Here is a 22,936-nt window from a genome sequence, read left to right on the forward strand (position 1 = left end):
AACTAGATGATGCTTTAAAGTTTAGTCGTGCGGATTTAATGAAAAAATCCATCATCACCATGTTCTCATTTCTTATTTAGCAGTTAATAAAGGACGGGGTCGATCGCTAACGTCAGTTTAAGAGCCTACACTTTCAACCGCATCACAGCGTCCGAAATTAAACCGAATGTAGTCGCTACATGGATACATTAATTAAATTCTTCTCAGGCAGGAGGTAATCGTATCGCTATAGCAGCACTTAATCCAGGCTAAATTGAGATATAATTATCAGGCCCCACACTAAGCTAGCCTGTTAAAATTTTTATAACGTTCCCGGGCTTTGGTCTGCCTCACATTCCACGCCTAGCACTGGGACTTACCTTGCTTTTCGAACTTGATCGCAATTTGTCGATATCTCACTCCTGTCTATCGCCAGACAGGTATGTTTCGAAGCCTATTGAGAACCTAGAGGGGTCACGAAGGACAATGGTTATTGAAAAACTCATCATCCATAAGCCGTTGCTCCACCAACATTCTTTTAGGCTTTCGTCATGCACAGTAAAAATCTAAAATTATAATTATTTTGCGTCTCGTGAACTGGATGTTTCGGATTGGGCAAAGCAGTGATATTTTTTAATTATAGTTTTATGCAGGTTACTCATAGCATTCCTGAAGCTATTGTGTCCCAGCATGAAACTTTGTTGCTGTTGAAATTATTATTGTTTTCTAACACGTAACATAAGTACTGTTAATATCCATTAGTTCAAATTTTTATTTGTTTCTAGACTAATTAGTAATTTGCAGCTAAATCGAGACTTTATCACTCGTACAATACAATAAATAATATTGACACAACCATAGTCACAATAAAACCCAAAAGCGGGTTTTCTTTAAAAGGAATATTAAACGAATATGTTTTATAAATTCTGAAGCACACTCGAAACACAACAACATAAACTGAGCTACACTTGCTTTCTATATTACATCATTTACATATGTTGATGCATTTTTTTTTTTTTGGCTAGACAAAATTGTGGCATTTTACAGCGTGGGCATACTGTTTTCTTCATTATTTTCCTTCGCTTTCCAATCCAAAATTGTTGTAGTTGACGAATTCCCCCAGATATTAACGCGGGAGTTCTTTGGTTTCGAATATGAAACCCCCTAAACATGACCTCAAGTACGCGGCTGTTTTGTGTATTGTTCTACGGTTTTCTAAAAGACCGCCATCGATGTATAGACAATCACACAATTACTTTATGCCGTTTTTGTGCAGCTGGAAAAATACTTCCAATGCTGTGACAATATTAATAAAGAGTTGAAAGAATTCAATAACGACTAAAAGGAGATCAAATATGTATTCACAATGGAGGCGCCTGGTACGTCAAAAGCAGTTTCGTAAGATGAGTTACAAGAAAATGAAATTAAGCCAGCTTTCGTAGTTAATTCAAGCATTTGCAATTGACTCTTCAATATTCAAATAGCAAACAAAACATCACTTCACGGCAATTCGCTACTTTAAACATGAAAAAAAATGCATGAGTAAAGTAAAACTATATTCCAGAATGTTTCATGCTTATAAAATATTCTCACAACATCAACACACACATATTTTAATGCTCGAACAAGTAATTCCACAATGGGTTTAACCATGAAGGCATTTCTTTTTGCACATAAAAAGTTTAACATAGAAAAGAACGACAATTGTCAGACTATTTATGTTTAAAAAGGACACTATGGTTCTAGTGCATTTTTTTGTCAGAAGTCATGCACAGGAATTACCAAACATTTATCAAAAGTTACTCAAGGATGATGGAATATTTCAACATAATCAACATGATTAAGATGAACATGAACATATAATAGATAAGTATACATGTGTGAGGTTCCCATAAAAAAACCCCAACCCCGTATAAAGAATCAAAGCCTGTGCTCTGTCCCTGTCGCATAAAAGGCAAATAATTCAGTTTATTTAGGAACTGCTGGTTTGGTTTTATTCAGGTTTCCTCGCTTGATAAAACGACTGCCACTATATTCCAAGAAACTAATATTCAAAGCAGACTGTAATATTCTTGATGGTAATTTGTGATTGAAAGGTAGTATCATGTTATGTGCTTATGATTGTACCCTGCCATACAAAAAAGATTTTCATAATAGAAGCATTCCTCATCAACATGCTTATTTTCTTACTATGATACGCAAAGCAAACAAGCTAGACTGTAAAATAGAGTAGAAAAAGTTATACATCACTTATACGTACATTTGGCTTTATTTTTTTAAACTAACTAATTGAAAGCACACTATTCTAAACAATACCTGATCATTAAGTTGTAACCGTAAAGCATATAATTCATGCTGCACACTTGTGTTAAGAATTTATTATGATACAAAACTTTGCGAATTACCGCTGAAAACTGACCATTTCCTAAGCATTTATCCAACTTTTATTTAATAGTATCCTAAAATGTATTTAATGATGATTCAAATTGCATGTGAACTAGAAAAATCTTCACTAGCAAGCTTCTCTCAGCACACTTAGCATGTGCTTATTGTAAAAAAACTGTAGGCAAAGATTATTTCACTAAACTGCACGAAAAAGTTTTTTGTTTGTCAACGCTGAGCTACACTTCGATGGTTATTATTATTAAATGTATTCCGTAATCTCTTCAGTTTTCCACCCCGAAGTTGTCATACCTTCTCCTGCCACTATCACGGCTCGAAGGTGATCTTTCTAATCATGCGACCAATTTAGGATGTCTCGTAGCGCCGAGGTAATTCGATAAAACCGATCCAATCGACGCATGATGGAACCCGTGGGCCGTATAATATTGTTTCATCAGTGCAATAAGTGGTGTGAAACAGCCGCATCAAGGCCGTTGGAACTTCTGGTAGCATTCAGCGGTATTCAGCTTCTTCAGCTCGGTTGCCAAATAAGGAGCGCGTGAGATAATGGGATTACATTTTCCCATCGTATTTTGTGAGGGTAGCGGCTCACTGCAAACAGCCATGCAAAAAACCACCATCTACCAGTGAATCCAGTACCCGGGAAAACTGGTAAAACAAGCCTCTTTGATACGGGCTCATCTTTAGCTTAATAAGAGCCGAGTCTGGCGTTATTGCCACGCACACAGTTTGAATATAATTTATTTGTCACCAGAGATCACCCTCAAGGATTGTTCACCTTCTTGTTTTTCTGCAACTCTTCCGATACTGACATCCCAAAGAATCAACTGATAAGTTTTGATAATCGTTACCGTTAAACTCTGCAATGAGTTGCTGAATTATTTCCGCACCTTCCAAATGCCATCTCTCTCACATTTATTTAATATTTTTGGAAAAATAGTAACAAGTTATAAAAAATAACCACTACAGCTGCCGTTTCTCAAACTAGTGTGCCCTCTATGAAAACAATTATTCATTCTACACGTTTCCTCCTACTCAATCAATTGAATCAACAGATGTAAAATAAAGTCTCTGAAATGCTCAACAAAAAATTACCTAGCTTTTTCCGGAAAAGAAAAATTATTTTCAAATCGGTCAGCAATAAACCATAAACCTCTTTTGCAACCAAACGAACCTGAAATCTCAGATTTTTTCTTAAACAAACCAGTTTAGGTCAATGACTAGTTTTTGCTCCTTGAAAGTAATGCACGGTGTTTTGTTTGCACGCTCTTTTGGATGCTAAGAGACCTGAAGTTTCCCCGAAAAACAACATTACTTGTTCAGTTTTCCCTCGATGCGTCTCAAGTACACACAAATTACACACAAACACAGGTACTGTTTTGGTATACAAGAGTATCCGCTTCCATGCATGCCTTAGCATGTATATTGTAGCCAGGCATAGCAAAAACAAACACTAACTTTTCCGCCTACTCAATCTCGATGGAACGCTCGCTTCTGAACTAAAGAATGGATAGGAAAGTGAGACGGTATCGCTAAACAAAAACCAAAAGGAAAATCTGTGACTCGTTTATATAGAACAGATTTGACCGTCGTAACAACGTCCAAGCGCAACAGGAGACGGAAGTACTACTTAGCCAGAAGCTTTGTTGCACGAACCAGAGGATCCGATGTACGTTTTCCGTGCCCATATTGAGATGAACTCTACACGGGAGTAGGCATGTGTATTACTCAATGACGTCAGCTATCCCGCTGTTCTAGAGACCAACGCTTTTGAGTGAATATGGCAAGGCGCTGGCAAGTGCCGTCTCAAGCCTAGCACAAGAGATTTCCGGAAGTTCGGTCTGATCGCAACAAGAAGGTTGCGATAAACCTATGTGTATGAGTATTCGTTGCTTCGAGCCAATCGGAAGCAAAACAATGCTCCGGTCGATGCAAATAGAGCGCACTTCCGTGAAGTTCAATTCATCCGGTACGTATATGGGTCCTCTTATTGAAAAAGTTGCTTCGGAGTGCTTTATTTTCTATCTGCTCACGTATATAAACAAGGTAAAGAATGTTTTCCGAATCAGGCAATAAACATGCCCATCAATAAAATTCAAATTTTTTTATCGAACGTCTTGACGGTTGGAAAAATTGAAAAATAAATAAGCACTGTGAGCACTTTGTCTAATCAGAATGGAATCAAACATCAGAGCTCTCTTTTTGTCAGAAAAAAGGAGTTGGATACGTGTTTTAAATGAACGCCCTCTTCTTTGTGAACTTTAGAAATATAATCTTTCAACAGTCGAAGAATTGTCATAATTATAGTATTACTTATTATAAGAACATACATTCAACATCAAATAAGCCAACAGTACATTAAAATAGTAGACCATCTTTAAAGATCCATCGCTGGCTTTCCGACTTAAACATATCCTTCCAGGAACGAGTTTTAATCCTTTCGTCTGGACGGACCGCTACCGAACATCATGGACTTCACATAAAGTACTGTGAGTTCTTTTCAAATGATTTAAAATGAGCAGGTTTGCCAGCACGGCAAGGAAAATCACAAAAGAAAAGTGATCCTTTTTTCCCAAGATCTTCCTACAAGTGCCAGACGAACACGAAGTATGCACTAATAAAAAGGACAAAACCCTTATTGACAAGGAAAAACTGATTGCAGTATTAGGCATCATGGCCCTGCAAGAGGTAGTTGCATTGAGCCAAGAGTACGGTCTCCCGTAACAGGGAATATCTACAAAAATGGAGAAATATGGAAAATATGGCGCCATGTGAAAGTATGTCTGAAGTCTGAATTCCGTAGGGAGTAGCTCATTGTGGAATTGAAGCTGAATGCATCAAAAGGGTAAGCTCTTGAAACGACTTTTAAAATTGCCCTGTTACACATTCGGTGAGTCTATTGGATAGGATAAAGCAGTACAAATCAAGTATGCCTTCACAATTATTAATAGAACCAAGAAGGTCAATACTTTTAACTGTGATTTTGTTTTGTTTCGGTTTTGAGATACAATCGTTCGTTTACCTTGTGATAAGTTTATCGCAGTCTATGTTTTGAAACTAAAACTTGTGCAGTTAATAATTAATTAATTAATCAATAATATTACAGAACCCAAACACTATATAAACTCCCAATATATAACAACACCATGTTTCTTGACATAATGAAGGTGTTTTGATCCTTCTTGTCTTGAAGTGAAACATTTTTGAATCAACTACCAGCTGGATTAAAGTGGTACAGAAAAGACAGACCATTTTGGATTATTGTTTATCACGAGTCACAACTAAAGCTGCAATCATCCTCTACGTCACATGAATTTAATATTCTTTACGGCCATTTTATACGCGAAAAACCAAATGAAAGAGCGACTGTGTGCTTGCCACAGACTATCAAATTTCCTTTCACAAAGCGTTTCTTCATCACAAAGTTGATTAATAATCGTTTTTACATGGAAATAGACTAACAAGCTTAATATAAATTTATTTAAAAAAAAATATGCAAATTGAAAACATTTAATAATAAGCAAACTTGTTTAATAAATATTTTTGTACCGGTTTTTAACCTACTTTAATTTTTTCGGATGATATTTCTGTGAAACGAAAAGCAGCCCAACATAAATTACCTTATAGCAAACTTCATCTGAGATTACGAAAACCGAACGTTTCTCTTTTATAACGTTTAATTCCTACAATCGTGCGCCCTTCTGTGAATATAAAAGAATAAACACGGCTTTACGATGTTTTACGACAGTTGTCGTACGGCTGCATTCAGAAGTGGCAATATTTAAAACTGTATTAAGGTCACACCGTCACAAGTGCACAACAGGGGATTGAGAAAAGCATCAAGTGAATGCAAAAAAGCCCTTTAAAAGCCACAAGAACCAATTCCGTATAAATCTTTAATCCCAAGGCAAGTGAGATGTGAAATGAGGAAGATCACTACCGATAAACATAACAACAACTGTTATATTCTAGCCTATCACTTCACTTTTGCCTAGCGCTTCATCATAAACCTTCGAGGTACGAACGTAGGAAATTTAAATCACAAACCAACCGAGGAGTCGAATTGTAAAACATATTTGAAGGTGGCAGTTTCCGACATAATCAAAGAGCTAGTCGTCCCCGTTGCACGTTGCACATTTGGCCATACATAAAGTTAGAGCAATGCGTTTCGTGGTAAATTATGAGAAATGGTGTTTCACAGCACTTTTTGTGAGGAAACTGCCCTGGCGATCTTTTCAAGTAACACCGGGCATGATACAACCATTTTAGGATGGCATTCGCTTGTACCGTTTTTATCAGTCTTTACCGTCCTTACCTTTTTACCTTTTACCTACCCTTCCACCTACCTTACAACAGAACAAAACTATAAATTTGAGGTCGTGGCGCACTCGTGTGTGAAAATGTTATTCGTTATCAAAATTTTGATAATATGAAAACTTTATGCCTTTTGAAGTACGATACAGGCGTCAATCATATCAACGTTGCAGTAAACAGCTCCTCATAGATTTAGACTATTCAGAAACTAACCTTTTTTCACTTACCTTGGCTGACGGTTAATGTAAAACTTAGGATAATCACCACCGACAAAGGTTGTGACCTGTGCTGCAACTAACAGGAATGATTAAACTCAGCCATCCTCAAACTTTTCTTCTAGCAAAACAAGGTACCTTCGTTTCGGCTCAGGTATGCGTGAGTAAGTAGGAGTATATTCTTCTTTTCTGCCATCAACCAAGCAAAGTCTTTTTTCCAATGGGTCGGGGTTTCGTTTGCAGCCGGTGGGCAAGGTGGACGTGTAAAACTTTCCCCATTACCGTCCCGTTAGGTACTCCGATGGAAAGGATCAAAACCAACGTCGTCTCGCATCGTACGGTTGTAGTTTTCTTCGTTTCTCTGTTTTTGTCGTACGCTTGCCAACAAGACCACACTACTCGGGCGGAGATAAATCACGACTCCCGCTGTAGAACATGAATGTGGGACGCCACAGTCACGCCATCGGAGTTTGGCGTTGTCCAACCGGCCGGTGCATGCAGACATGCAACAGTCTTGGCGGATCGGAGAAAATGGGTCGTCTCAGGGACCACGGGATGGGCTAGGAGGTCCGGATTACGTGTCGATGAATGCAAACGATGTTTCTGTGCCTGCCTTCGGTGTACGTCGTGTTCCCCGCCAGGCTTCGGCAAAGCTTTTGATCTCCATTGGCAAGTTGTGAAGGATTACACAAAATTTCTACCACATTCTGGGAAACAGCAACCTCATTCTACACGGTCACAACCGTGATTGTCCAAAACCAGCATGGTCCTTTCAAGTTGCTACCGGCTACTTTGGGCTGTGCTTTGTGTAAATCTCGACCCTGTTGGGCATAACTCTCTACACCGTTCGCACGAGAGTAAAGGTTTCGACGTTACGAAGGAATGTCCTTTTATAATTAGGGCATTTAAAGGACCCGCAGATGAAGGTAGCTTGTGCGACAAATGTTTTGTTAACAGAACAAACTCAACAAGTTTGTTTGGCCATGAATATGGCCTACATAAATCTTATAACCAGACTTAACAATTAAACGCGAACATATTGTAAAAGTCGGTTGACCGAATCCGGAGTCATATTCATATCCAAAAAATGCGCAGACAAATTATAAGCGGATGCCATCCAGAGCAAAGAATCACGAGCACAAAAAATATTTCGACGAAAAGAAACGCATAACAAAGATCTAGATCTGAGGGCTCGACTTGGTGCGTAGAAAGCGATTTCTGATAGAAGAAACAGAGCATCAATTTGGTCAGTTAGTAATTTGTGAAGGAAGACAACCTCGGAAATCGTCCTCCGACGTTCCAACGTGCTAATACCAAGCAGCAGGCACCGAATCGGGTAGTCCGGCAAGGACGCGCCGTTCCACCAAGGAAGACGCGCCAGAGCTACTCGAGTAAACCTGCGTTGGACAGCTTCTAAACGATCAATCCTATTCCTGTGCACAGGTGACCAAACCACAGGCGCAAATTCGACAACGGGCAACACTAAACTGCAGTATAAATATTTAACATCGGGCACATCGGGTCACGTATTTTTTTACACACACGCAACAAAAATCCTAGCATTTGGTTCGCTTTCAGTATGGTAGCATCCACATGCGCGTTAAGGCTAAGCTTAGAGTCTAGTAAAACGCCAAGATCACGTATAACATCACAGCGAGAAAGACCAGAGTCACAAAGCTTGTAGTTAAAACCAACAATTCAAACAGTTCTGATGTTGAAAGCAGTCACTTGGGTCGGAAATAGTCAAGTACAGTTTTAGGTGGTCAGCGTATGGCTTGGGTGACGTCGTTAATAAATAAAATAAATAAGATGGGTCCCAGAATGCTGCCGTGAGGAACCCCGGTCTGGTTTGTAAACGCGTCTGACAAACTGTCGCAGATCTTAACTCTAAGTGAACGTTTTGATAAGAACGACTTAAGCCAATAAACAAGGTCACAGTGCACTCCCATTTTCATCAGTTTCATCAACAGGATGGCAATAATGACGGTATCGAAAGCAGTTTTGAAGTCAGTGTAGATCCAACTAAGTTGTTGAAAGCAGAAGTCCGTGAATTGCACCAAATTAGTCGTAATTGAAGCTGCTCAGGAGCGATGTATACCTGGACTTCACGGAGAAGGTGACAATGAATGAGCAGAAATAAGTCACCTGCTACACATAGCTTTATTTCAATACATCATCAAATAAACCCAAAATAGAATGGTTTAACCTTTTTACATGTTCTCTTTAATATCCCGCGCAGACGCGCTTATGCCTAATGGAAGTTGGAAAACATGTGTTGGGCTGGATAAGGGCTGTCGTTTAAAGGATTCGACTATCAAGAATACGGATCAAATTTTGTTCGCTTCATTCCTATTTAAAAGAAAAAGCCAACAAATCGGAAAAATGGATAAGCCAATCCCCTTGTCAGCTTCCAAAGTGTTGCGTTGGTGACGGCTACGCTGGAGGCACTGGACATGGTACCTTTTTTTAAGTCCTGCCTTCGCAGCCTGTTATGTGTTTTTCGCTCAATTTAACCCCATCACTTCGTAGGTGATGGTTTAAGGTGAGGCGTGAAATCCTCTATAAGTCGGAGCTTCCCTCTGGGAAAGATATGATTTTTGGTGGAGCTCTTGAGCCCGATCAATAATATTTTAACAACAATAATAAGCTTCCAATGTCAAAATCAATGCAAAATGTGGTGTAATATGGATTACAGTCGGATTAAATGCATTGTGCAATGTAAATGCAATGAACAAATATATATGCAGTTTTTTTAAGATTTAAAATTACTAGAATCACTTTCGCTTAAATGAACACTTGAATTCAAATTGAAGTAGATCTTTGCACATTAACACATTATTTTTTTATTTATTTATGGCATTACGGACGTTGCCGTAACACATTGATACATTATTCAATTAATTTTAGTAAAATGTCGTTTATTACGTTACAATTACATAAATAGGCCTCGTTAATACATGAGGTAGATAATTGTTTTTCAGGTTCTGCAAGTGTTTAAGTAGTTAGAGTTAAATCTTTAAAGTAAAATCAACTTTAACCAGGTCTACCACATCTGCAATCCCTTCAATCAAGCATTATCCCTTCCCAAGTCCCTTCCCTTCATAGATTTATTCAAATTTTAATTTAAGGAATTCTTCAAGGTTACGTACGAGTATAGGATCCGTAGGCCCAAGGGCCTGGCCATCGTGAACGCAAAAGCCAAACTAAACCCGGTTATTTACAAACCAACAATTCTGTCATAACCTGTATAGCAAAGGTAGCAGTTTTTTATATTAATTTATCTTTTTCCTCGTTTTCAGTTACACTCCTCACTTTTTATTCGACAGCTTTCGATTTCTGTCCAGCTAGCGTAATGTTTACAGAGCGTGTGAATATCAGGAAAAATCGCCAGTTCCGAATAGCTATGCAGCGGTTCCCTTGGCAATTGAAGTATCCCCAAACCACTTCAGCATTCCGGCTGTAAAGTTTCCCCATGCGCTGTGTACAAGCTTGAGTGCGATCTGTGTTACCAATTTCCGACAGCAGGATTCATTTTGCACACCCTTACGAGTCGTATTCATTTGCTCTGTTTGTCGTATGCATTCAATTGTTCCATTTGCCGGCACTCGCTTGTTTTGTTATTGGGAGAACCCTCACGCTATCTTCTTCACGTGATAGTGATGTTATTTTTCTTTCTAGCTTTTTTCCCCCTCAGCAACATACGGAAGCTATATATTTATGGTCTGATTCTAGTCACCGTCCGTGGTAATAGTCTTGGTGATAAGAGTACCAGCAAAAGCACCATCGCCAAGAGCAGCAGAAGTGGGTCCTAGAAATTTCCTGCCGTCGTTGTCCGCTGGGAAAACGAAATTTTATTCCATCCTGGTGACCTGTGAAATTTTCACCTACACGGTACCGTCTTGAGTTAAGCCATTCGAAATAACTATTGTTCCCAGGAGCCGCTTGTCAGGTTTGTTTCAAATGCGCCATTCTGGAACTGGGAAACGGGAGAGAGTATGCGAAAAACGCCAGAAAAAACTACCCATTCTGGGGAAGGCCGAAGATACTCCATTACTGAATTTCCTGACCTAGCGCAGAGTTGATATTGTGCCCTTATTTCTTTTTGTTCGCAACCCATAGGCAACACTATCCCCTTGGGTTTGCCATTCCTCACGACCACTGAGACACACAGAGCCCGTTGGCTTTAATTCAATACAATTTATTCTGTGTACGTATGCCAATTTTCATTTGTCACCCTTAAGCCATAACCCGGCGGAAAGAACGGCACTAGGGTTGCCGGTGTGCCACATTGGAAGCGGGCCAAAAGTAGGCCACTTTTGCCGTTATGCTACCGCTGCAATGGTAAACTCCTCCTGGGCACCGGATACGCATACTAATGGGTTGGATGTAGAAGGTACTTTTACCTTTACACTTGTCAATTACCATCATCTAAACGCTCAACGTCGTTCCTAGGTTGCTCGGAACACTACTCCGCTAGAAACACTTTCGCGTTTTGGAGATGTCTTCTGGTAATTTAGCTCAAAGCTCAAATTCTCGTCTCACGTAAGATAATGGAAAGGACGTTTGAAAAGAATTGATTGAACATCTTTTTTTTCTTGGTTATGTTATCATTCGCAGGTTTACAAACACTACCAAAGATCTAACAAGATATCAGCCGGGCAACGAAACGTTTCACGTCGGGATGGTAAAAAAAGGATATCGAACGAGTCCGAACCGCTGTGTTAGGAAGCATTTCTCCTAGGACCACAGTACCGAAATCGCCAAGGACATCGTGGTCTGCCACGTCCATGACGTCTTCACATATCAGGCTTTCGGGCTTCTATTACCTACTAGGGTACCCTTGGTGTAAGCGTCGACTTCCACTCTGGATTAGTTATCTCTATCGATATCTGAATTGGACGATATCTGAATTGGACTACAATTAAGCATTTTTTATCACTCTGCTCTTCCTGCAGACTGAACCTAATCACGTCGACCAAACTTGACTCTCTAGGACTCGTAATCAATGGCCAGCAATTCTACCTGTACAGTGAAGACAACATGATAGAACAATAATTATGTGGACTAGATGAAGTCTATCAACATAAATCAAACTTTAGGACGCAATTGCTAGCACAGAGCTAGTATAGTCTTCAGAGTTACAGATTTCTTTTAAGATGGAAATTTGTTGTCGTCTAACAACTAACCAAGCACACACATATTAAGATTTCCTTTTAAGCGATAGGTGATGCACGATATCTCTTTGAAATCATTTAGCAACAAGAAGCTGTCTCCGTGTAGTCTGCATTTTCTTTCTACAGATTTCCCAACTGCATCACCTGAAACTTATTGACGTAGATTGTAGAGTCCTTCTTGCATCCCAGCCCTTCGCAAAGACACTCTAGCTGCCTTGAATTCTTTTGACCAAAACATGGGGTTTAATAAATACACCTTTACTACCACTAGCCAAGCTGTTCGAATTTTTCACCTTGGTTCAAAGATAACCCCTTGGGTGGCGCATCTTCTTGTGGTCTTCTGTTTAACATTGCATGAAATTACCTTCTGTTTCGAACGAAGGTATGTTCATCTGTTTTGCTGTACGAAATGTGTCGGTATTGGAGGTGGGCGTGATTTTGTGCGCTTGTCGGGAATGGAGTCCAATCTTACCCTCTCCAGTAGAGCAAATTTGAGATCTGCATAGAGTAATGGAAATCCTCGTTGAGCTTACATTGTCATTCATTAAGCAGCTGAGGGACTCCGGACGGGTAGGCCAATCATCATTGAAATTCCCTGAATGAAAATACGGATAGGAGCGTGATTACTTGAACGATTAAATCTGCTCGTCTGAGATTTTCCACAATCGGAATGTCGACCGCAAGACTGAGATACAAATAGACACAAACAGGTTAAACGTAAACTTCATCACATTTAACATCTCACACTATCGTTATCGTCTGGTGAGCATTTGACTATACTAGTCCATTCTGACAGCTTTCCCAGTAATCTAATAATAGGCTGCACCTTGTCCAGTTTTCGGAAAGGGCAAACATCAATGAAAAGATCCAGTCTTTAGTAATTGCTATTGTCTAAGGAATCTGTTTATCTTCCTGCAATGTAGACTTTCGGCTTGATTTAGTCGGTGATTTTAACCTACATTTACCCTCGGGACATATTTTAACGGGTTTTAAATAAGCATAAACTTCCAAGACTAACCACTGAAGGCGTTGCTGGAAAGCAAACAGAACCAACACGAAAGGGAATAACGATAAAAGCTTTCCCCGAAAGGAAACTGTTTTACCATCCTTCCCTAAGGTAAAGAAACTCAAACCCGTTCCTCTATTAATGAAACGCTGGCCACGGGGTAAAACCAACCGAAGGACCTGCCAGGATTGGTTGTTGACGAGACCCAGGGTAAGACAGTAAACATTACACCGCTCGTTAAATGGCTCAATCAGCTGGAAGGTACCGTGTTCGACGGAAAGCACCAACAATAACACCCTTTAACGGTGGTGTACCCTCTGCCCTTCATTTCTATTCATTAAAGATAACGTAATGCACACGTTTCGTAGGGAAGAGTATGCTAGGGACCACTAGGTGCGGAGATCAGTATTCCGGTCTCACATGGTTCATATTTAATATTTCAATTAGAGCATATCATAATTCAGGAGAAATTCTTCCGGACCCGGCAAACGATCCCTCCACGGTTGTCTGTGTGCGTTTGTAGGGTGAAGAGTCATCCAATGGAAACTTATTTATGGTTTCCCGCGTTCGCTCACTCGGGGATACCTACAAAGAAGCGCCCTAGTGTGCTCTTGCACCTCCACTATCGTGTGTGGTAAGCAACTTCAAGGAGGAGGATGCTGTGGCTTCATGAAATAATCATAAACGAAGGGAGCGCATGAGATTGGTGGAAAAGGGCAGTCCGCTCAGTCAGTCCTTGAATGGCAGTGCCAAGGGTGAAAAGAAAAGCACTAATGGCACTCTCAGCTGAGTCGGATTCCTGGACGTAGGAAGCTTGAAAACATTCCGCGACTCTGTGGTCGGTCACCGTACGCCAACATTTCCTTACATGGAGGCTCGATTCAGCTGCAGGAAAGAATGTTGCTCGGGAAGCCGGCTGGTGTCCCACCCCCACATACGCTTCGGAACATTTTTAACCCACCTTCGATGTGTTCGCCACGTTCGGTAGCTATATCTAGAGCTCCATTCCCGACATGTGACGCTACAGAACCGCTCATCACGTCAGGAACGGTTAGCTTTGCAGTCAACAATGCTCTTTTCAGCTGCTTTTGAGTTCAAGAGGGCTTTACATAAACCGCAAAATGAAATATAATACGTATCTACACCGTTTCCCCATTTGGCTGTTGTTGGAATCTGTCCAAGCAAAAATGGTAAAGGATGGACGTCGAAAAGCTAGAGTTTAAATGAAATGATGGGTTTGAGCACATAAACAAATTACTTTTCAGTCTTGCTAAATATTTGCATTCTCATTTGTCTGCTTCATATAAACCTTATGTGAGAGTAGAAATTTAAAAAGCAGCATTATTCAGAAGGTTCAATCACCCTTTAAAAGTATTTTCGCGATTATATTGCGAAATAAAAATGTTTTTTAATTAACAATATTGAAGATTAAACAGGCTAAGTCTAAGAGGGTAGGAGAATAAACAATGAGTAAACTACCGCTACAATTTGAACTGTGACAAGAAATATATTTGGTGTTCATTTATCAAGTGTTTTTTTCTTTATCTGATGCACTTCACTATTTACAATAATGCAACATTGAAGTTGTTATCAAAACAAACATTTAACAGATCATAGGTTTTGGTTTTCATTTTGAATAACAGCAGATGGGAAGACAACTTATAAAATTATTGGCGAAACGAATCAGTTAGTACTCATAAGTTAGTAATCAGTACTGATTCCACAAACAAACCATGAGAGTATATTTATTTCAATTATTGAATGTCAGTTTTCCTGTTTGAGAAAAACATAAAATAAAATTAAAAATAAAATCAACGATTATTATTACTAATAGATAGTTGCAGTAGACCCCATACCAAAAGTTTGGTTGACAATAGTTGTAATTTAAACTCTCGGGCTCATTTTAGAATGAACATTTTCATACCGGCCATAATACCACTAAAACTAAGAGATAGCATTAAGCACATACAATGGAAAACTTCCAATTACATTCCCTTTATGCTCCTTTTAACGAAAACTGAAACATTTGAGAGGCTTAGCCGTAAGATGAAACGATGGCTTAATTTAGGCTCCTCGATGGAATTCAGTTTTTCACAGATTCAGTTTCGACAGATCTTTTATAGTAAAGTTACAGTGGTTTTAAGTAAAAGGATTAGAAAATTATCCTAATGCAAGTCGACCGTCGCAGATAGTTATTATTATCTACATCTTTCGGTACCAACATCAAGATATGTGTTCCTCATGTGACTATCGCCAAAACCACAACATAAAGCGGAGTTACAACAACACCTGCTAATTACGAAAATATGCATGAAATTGAAAGGCTTCTAGAGCATGTCCCATGTTGCACTCAATCATAGATTCGACCAAAGGTTTACTTTGCTCTTCCCTTCCATAATCATTAACCCAGATGGTGTCACCACGCTTCGGTCATGGTTTAGAAGCACAAGAGAACACGCTTTCCGAGGTAAGTTTTCTACCGTTCAACCGATTGAATCGATTTGTGGTCATAAAACCATTTCAAATCATCCAGTCGTGCTACTCTCAACTCTTTCAACTGCCCAAAGGACCTTTAGCTGGTGAAAGCCACCAGGAGGCTCCTGGCTTCTCATTCAGAACCTTCTTATAGCTCGAATTGCCACGGACTAGCAACCGCAACGAATACAAACAACCAAACCATTCGAGCCGGGTTCGTTTTCTATTTCACATCAACAACGTACGATAGACCCTGTTGAAAACGAAGCGTTACGTTTTGACGATTGTATTTAGAAAATCTACACATGTCCTGCATTATTTTTCATCCAATGCTTTTTGGAAAGGGGAAGAAGTTTCACAGAACATGGCCAAATTTTGCTTATGATGGCTTACAAAATCAATACACTCTTTCAAACTGCATCGTCATTCCTACAGCAATCTGTGGTGGCTTAGTAAATGATCTGATAAACTATTTTGGGAAGAAATGGTTTACAGAATGGCAAACAAGAAGGTGCGCCCAAGCTTGACTTGATTATAACAGTTGATTACTTCCGAGTACTAGCTAGAGCGAAGCGAAACAAATCTTTGTCCGAAGCATTTGCTACAAGTCACATTAAACTTTCAACGATATCAAATTGAATGAATTTTGATCCGTTCATCTGTAATGATGTACGTTTTCTATTGCAACTGATGCAGCAGCCTGGTGTTTTGTCAGATAAGAGTATTCTTTTGCATTAGTTGTGATCATTTTAACAAAAAATTACGTGAGAATGTTAAAAGGGTTTGTTATACTTACCTTATTTTACGTAATTAAATATTTCTTATAGTTTGGCAAAAATCATAAAATCCATAAAAGCAAGCAATTGTATTTTGTAATTCCTATGTATATCAAATCGGTCCATGAGACCTGCGACAATCTCTAAATCGTGTGAGTTTCTATTCCACCCCAGAACATATAACTCTGTGCAAAATTTCGGTGTATCCTCGACCACAAATAGAAAATATTGTGGAATTAATCCAGCATTGCCGGAATTAAGCTAGCCAAATTTTCCATCAGTCAAACTTTTCTATCAACTAACAAGCGAACGAACACCCACATGGAGCACCTTCTGGATGGCTTTGACATGGAAATCGCCCATTCGAGAGCTATTTACGCTACGATACTCATCCATACTCTTTTATGGTTCAACTAGCGTATATCAGCACCACAACAAGCCGCTTATCGCGGATTAGGGACTAATATTTAACGATTATGTATTGAATACGAGCTTGTCGCTCGCGTGGAAAGGAAATAGTCTCATCGAAGGACGCCACGCGCTGTCGTCGGTGTAGATCGCAACATGTTATGATTTACACCGGTACAGGTAGAATTAATGCTTAAACTGGTTCTAGTATCTTGTGCTATGTTTCTATTTCTTTCTTTGTCTTCTTTCTTTTGAATAGTTCGACAACTTTAATGAAATTTTAATGAACTGTAATATTTTGAATCATTCGAACAATTGTCGTGGACAATTTCCAGTCGACCGCGCTACTAGTCACGGTCACTTGGTCACTTTCACTTTCGACCCGTTCCCTTAGGCCCAAGCTTAGCGATAACCCAAGTTTTACCAAACTCTCCGTTCGTATTTTCCGATCCTATGATACTCCGATTTTATTTTGCACGTGATGCTTTAAGGTTCGAATGGCTTTAAGATCTAGTTCGCTTAAGAATAAGTGTTTTAAAAACAGTATTTTTCTACACCATAAAAAGTGATGCAAAAGTTTGCTTGAAATTAAGTTAAACTTTCTCAGACTCCTCGCTTCGTCTACATGTTTTTTTTTCTCCATTTACAGACGCGCTGAGTTTTGACCGAGACGGCCAGTTTAGGTCGAAATATAATGTGAGGAATGACTGCAATGAAATAGTCGAGGAGCTTAAGCGCCATCAGATAGAGGATTCTGGCATCCTCTACATGGCCGAGCTATCGACTTTAGTAAACCTGTAATATCGCTCGGCAGTTTCAACAATAACACAGCTACACCTGGTAAGCTGTCAACTGGTTACACACCCCGTCCACATTTCCGAATGTTTTACCTAGCTTATACTTTCTGATGTGTCTGCTTTTTCTACCATCCCCAGCCAGCTTCTTTATGCCATGTCCTATAATGTTCTATAACATGGTTTGTCTTAGGTGAATCTACCGGGTGAAATTTGGGTATTTACTTGCATCACTTGGAAGTTATGCTCAACACTTCTACGATGAATACCAAACTCAAAGATAATTCATCAATTGTCAAAGACAACTAATCAATTGTATCACATCATCAGGTAATGATTGCAGAAACCCTGAACTACATTTTGACACACTTTTCGACCCAGATTTGGTTTACTGGAAGTGGTCTCATGAGGCAGAGCTACGCAATCTTACCTCACTCAACCACGATATTGTAACTATCCGCATTTAAAAATGTTGTAACGAGGCGGTTATCCGACCGAGCGCGAAGGTAACCCGGCCGAGTGCGTCGTCGTCTGTCACGCAAGAATCTTCGCCAGGCCAGCGGAAGTCCATCTGATTCGGTATCAACGCGTTCCGTCCGGGCCGTGACTTCGCGACGCCGGAGAAAACTGCGCTTGATACTTTATATACTTGATACTTATTTGATAAATATCGGCCAGGCTAACTTCGCGCTGCCAAATGTAATACACAGAAACATTTGATAGATAATAGAAGTTGGTGAGGTCAGAAAACTAAGCGAAAGATCTCTTATGGTTCAAAAGTTTTGTAACTGTGCAGCCTTGCAGACGTTATCAGTTTGGACAATTTCAATATAAAGTTGGGGTGCTTTTGATTTAATTGTTTTATTATTTGATAGACATTTGTTGGGTTCAAACTTACCAAACCTTTGCAAAATTAATGCATTCAATAACTTATCTGACAGCCGACCATTATATTGCTGCATCAACTTACCAACGTTTCGTAGCAATAGTTACAATCAAAGTTGGCTTATGTTCGTAGTACGTTTACAGCCTATGACATAAAGCGCTCTAGAAAATCATGAATTCGTTTCAAGATGATCAAAATTGTCAGTTTTTTGTGCTGCTTGTAGAAAATATCGGTGCGCTGATGATTTCGCTGATCGACTGTGCCAAAACCGAGTGTCCGCTGATGCTGGAATCGTTCCGGAGATCTCTGCTGCCGGCGTATCGTGCAATGGCGGATTTTCTCGGCCAACCACCACCATTCGAGCGTCAACAGTTCCAAATGAGAGATGCCCCCGCAAACTCTTTTCGAACATTGCCATCTTTGCACGTAAGCAGCATTTTTTCTGGTCTAAAAACAGTGTGACTTATGCTTCAAAATCTATTTTTCAGCATCATTTTCATCCTCATAGTCTCCATCGGACTGGAGCAGAATGCTGGCCGTCGCCAAACATTTCCTTGCCAGATGACCTCACACCGCCGGCCACACCAACACAACACGCGGGAAGCTGTATCCACAGCCCGCTGGGGTACACATCGACCCCCTTGCGATCGCCCCCAGTCGTTCGTCCTAAACCCGAACCGTTTGGGCTCATCAATCAGCTGCTAACCGCGATGCGCACATCCAAGGGCAGCCTGGCTAGCGTTACCGAACAGTTCGCCCATGACCCAATCTTTCGCTCACGGATGCTGGCCGAGTTGGACGAACTGCGGTCACTTCTCGCCATCCAACCGGAACCAGCTTCATCAGGATCCAACGGGCAGGCCATTAGGGCACTGCTCGATCGCGTTGAACAGGCGGAAATGTCCATAACGTCGTTAATCCGCAACCTACAACTGCTGGAATATATTACTCCCCAATTCGATGATCGGACAGACAAAAGTCAAAACGAGTAGAAAGCAAAATAATCCAACTTTTATATGTTTGATACGAAAATGACAGAGCTGGCCTATGTCGTACTATTATCATCAAACCGAATTTACCGTATTGAAATTTCACTTGAATTTAAAGTTGAGCGAACTAATAAATATGTTGGTAAGGTGCTTAAGAACATGTTTTTGTGACATCTCAAACTGGATCAAAACAAATGTGCTTGCAGAAAGAAACCGCAAAACCTGATACATTTCTTATCACCTGTTTCGACGATTCGTTTTGGTTGGACGATTCGTTTTGATACGTGGTCGGACATACATATCCTAAAATGTTTCCGATGTTGACGTAGAATCCGAATACGTGGGACGGATACCATAAACGATGATTTAAGTAACATTGAACCCTTTCAAAATGGAGTATAAACTTTGTAAATAGTAAAGTTACATAAACAAGTGGTGTACGACAAATGTGTTTATGATTGCATCATTACACTTTTTTAAACATATTGATACTTATTTTCGATTAATTTTGATCTTTTTAAACATATATACTTTGAATTTGTGGTACTAATAATTAAATCTCTTCTCTAATTATTTAAAAATATTTTGGTTTTACTGGCATACTCTCAGTCAGTAAAATAACTCAACTATGAATTCGGAAGGGTTTAATATTATAAGCCTTATTTTATTTCGTAATGGGTATCAAAATTGACTAGGAATTATTAGAACGGTCAAGAATGCAAATACGATAGTAAAATTTTATCAAAAAGTATAGGAGGAATTACCCTGATAATGAATACTTCGTTCAACAATTTTAATCTTCATTTTTGGTAAACAAAACAAACCTGGCTATCGTGAATAATTCACATAAAAATAAAGATAGGTTTTTTGTATGGGCAAATAAAACCAGCTGGTAGGCCAGACTTTGCCGACCCCTGAACTGGACTGATAAAATAGTTATGACTGAGTTGTTATGTCTTGATCGCGAGAAAAACACTACCGCACATTTCTTAACACAGATGACCAGGAAGTTACGATAGTACTATTTGACAAACAATTTAAGCTGTTTTTGTAAAATATTACAGTTCTTATTACTATTAATTACTTGCAAGTCCTTAGCATACATTTTAAAGCTATCACAGGGCAGCACTGAGGCTACATAATTGACCTAAAGTAAAAACAAAATGGACCCTAGATTGCTGCCTTGCAGGACTCCAGAGGTACTTAACAATTCGTCCGAGCACTAAGTCCCGATTTTTTGTTAGTAGACACGATACGTTAGTAGATACGACCGAAACCACAAGATCAGACATTCGAGTAGTCCAATCCTATCGAGTTTTTGCAAACAAACAAGCATGCAGCTCAGATATTCCGAAATAAATTCGACTAAATTTTACGAAATTGAGCACTAGGGCATGAACCCATGCTGCTCAAATGGTACGTAGTTTTTCACATTACCGATCAGCGCATAATAAACAATCAGTTCCCAAAAATGGTTAGTGCCAGTACTAACGTAACTCTTCGTGTCACTTTATTTTTGTCTCCTTTCTAGTGCATAGGTATAGCGACAAACGGTAGGGATGTTCGGGACAAGGCCCGTACTGCACCGCTTTAGTAATACAGATGGAATGGCATCAGGGCCTGGACGGTAAGCCATTTTAAGTTTTTTAACGTTGCATATGAGGCTTCAAATATCTCAGAATCCAGCGGTAAACATCTCTGCAATGTCAGCATCACCACAGGCAGGGATCCGTTTGCAGTTCATTTGGTTCTCTAGCTGGCATTTTGGTTTTTTTACGATAAGCTGATGCTGCATTGAATCCTCCGAAAGACGGCAAAAATATGGAACGTTCTGGCGGCGGTCCACAAACTCCCGGAACACCAAATTAGATTGTAACACTAAACATTGGCCCTTTTAACTAGGTCTGTGATAGGGAAAGTTAAAATCTGTTCGTCTAAACAATTTTGAAATCGAGAAATATAAGTAAGGAGATATGTTAATTTGATGGGTAATAAAGTTCTAAATTATGCGAAAGGTAAAACTTTTCATTTATAATTAACCTGCATTACTCCGGCACCACATTTAAGGTAGGTAAAACCGGGCATAATTGTCGACACATTAGCCAATTATGTGTACATGGCAAATTATGGGTATTCTACCTGTTAGTTTTCCTTGACTGAATTTTCCCTGCTGATAATTAGGAAATAATTATATCTAGCCAATGTCAAACACATTCCTCAGAAAATGCCTGAAATGAGCAACAGTTCTATTTTTGTCCCGATAAATGTTTCATTCCCATTCAGCCATGAGCATGGCATAAGCCAGTCAAGGAGCCTTTATCATATAAAAAAAACCGGGATTTGGATTAACCTCTCACAGTTTGATACAGGTTAATCTTCTAACTGGGCTGAAGCTTTGCATTTACAATCATATTAAACTAACATTTTATCAAGCCTTCCTGGAAACAAAACTAGGACAAAAACAGGCTATAACAACACGGTATAAATAAAAGACGGAAGAAACACATATTCGCGGTTTTAAATTCGTTGACTTTTTTCGGAAAACCGCCAATTTTTAATTTAAATTAAATTCAAATCACACGAGCTTTAGTCTGTTAACGACATCTAACCGTGAAAAAAATTAAAGTCCGTGAGTGAAAGCTTTTTCATTCCCGATCCCAATTACAGATGTCACTGCTAAAACCACCCAGCACATTTTTCTGTAGCAACCTTGGCGTAGCTTTGATTTAAATAATATGATATATTTCGCTTGGAAACATTTCAATGTGAAACTGTTCATGCAATATTTCATTACATTTTGAAATGTTTCAATATTTGAATTTTAAATTATTGGTTTTTACGTTTATTCCGAACGGTTGCCTTTGCACAAGTGCTAAAACGAGAGAGTTAAAAAACAATTGTTACAAGTTGTGCCACCTCATTCAAAGAAGATATCAGTGTCCCTTTAAAGCATAGAGGAGTGCTTGTTGACTTGGTTTATTAATTTATAAGAACTATGGCGTTTTGTATCACTCATCTAGTTCAAATAGACATTTGTAAAAGTTCTGGATGATTTGTTTGACAGATTTATAGACTTTGGCTTTATTGTGGACTTCAACATTGATTGGTTCAATGATGCGAAGACCGAAAAATTGAAGAAACTTATGGACTCGGTGTGCCTGAAGCAAAGGGTCAGTGCAGCTACTCGTATTACGAAAAATATCAGGACATTGATTGTCCATGTGCACTACAACACAGACTCATTTAACGTGGTAACAGATGCTTGTGCAAAAATATTACACCATGAAACTTTGCTTTTAAACTTGAATGATGAACGTTGTAGAACAATTAAAAAATAAGTTAAATGCTGGAATAGGTACTCTAAGGAGGGTCTTTGTCAGGATGTCACATTAAGTCTACAGAGGGAAACTACAAATTTCCATGAAGCTGCAGATCTATTGAAGGATACACTAGAGAGTGCTATGAATAGTTTAGTTTATGAAAAGACCGTGGAGACTAAATACTCTGGCAGATGGTA

At 39.3% G+C, this 22,936-nt stretch overlaps 1 protein-coding gene across 1 annotated transcript; it reads left to right on the forward strand.

The window, feature by feature from the left end:
- Positions 1–18,601: 18,601 nt before the first annotated feature.
- Positions 18,602–19,422, forward strand: LOC131293925 (uncharacterized). The gene is made up of 2 exons (XM_058321974.1): positions 18,602–18,856; positions 18,919–19,422. Exons 1-2 carry the CDS (start codon positions 18,602–18,604, stop codon positions 19,420–19,422), a joined length of 759 nt encoding a protein of 252 aa, XP_058177957.1.
- The last annotated feature ends 3,514 nt before the right edge of the window (positions 19,423–22,936 follow it).

This window comes from Anopheles ziemanni, chromosome 2, assembly GCF_943734765.1.
Source record: "Anopheles ziemanni chromosome 2, idAnoZiCoDA_A2_x.2, whole genome shotgun sequence".
Lineage (NCBI taxonomy): Eukaryota > Metazoa > Arthropoda > Insecta > Diptera > Culicidae > Anopheles > Anopheles ziemanni.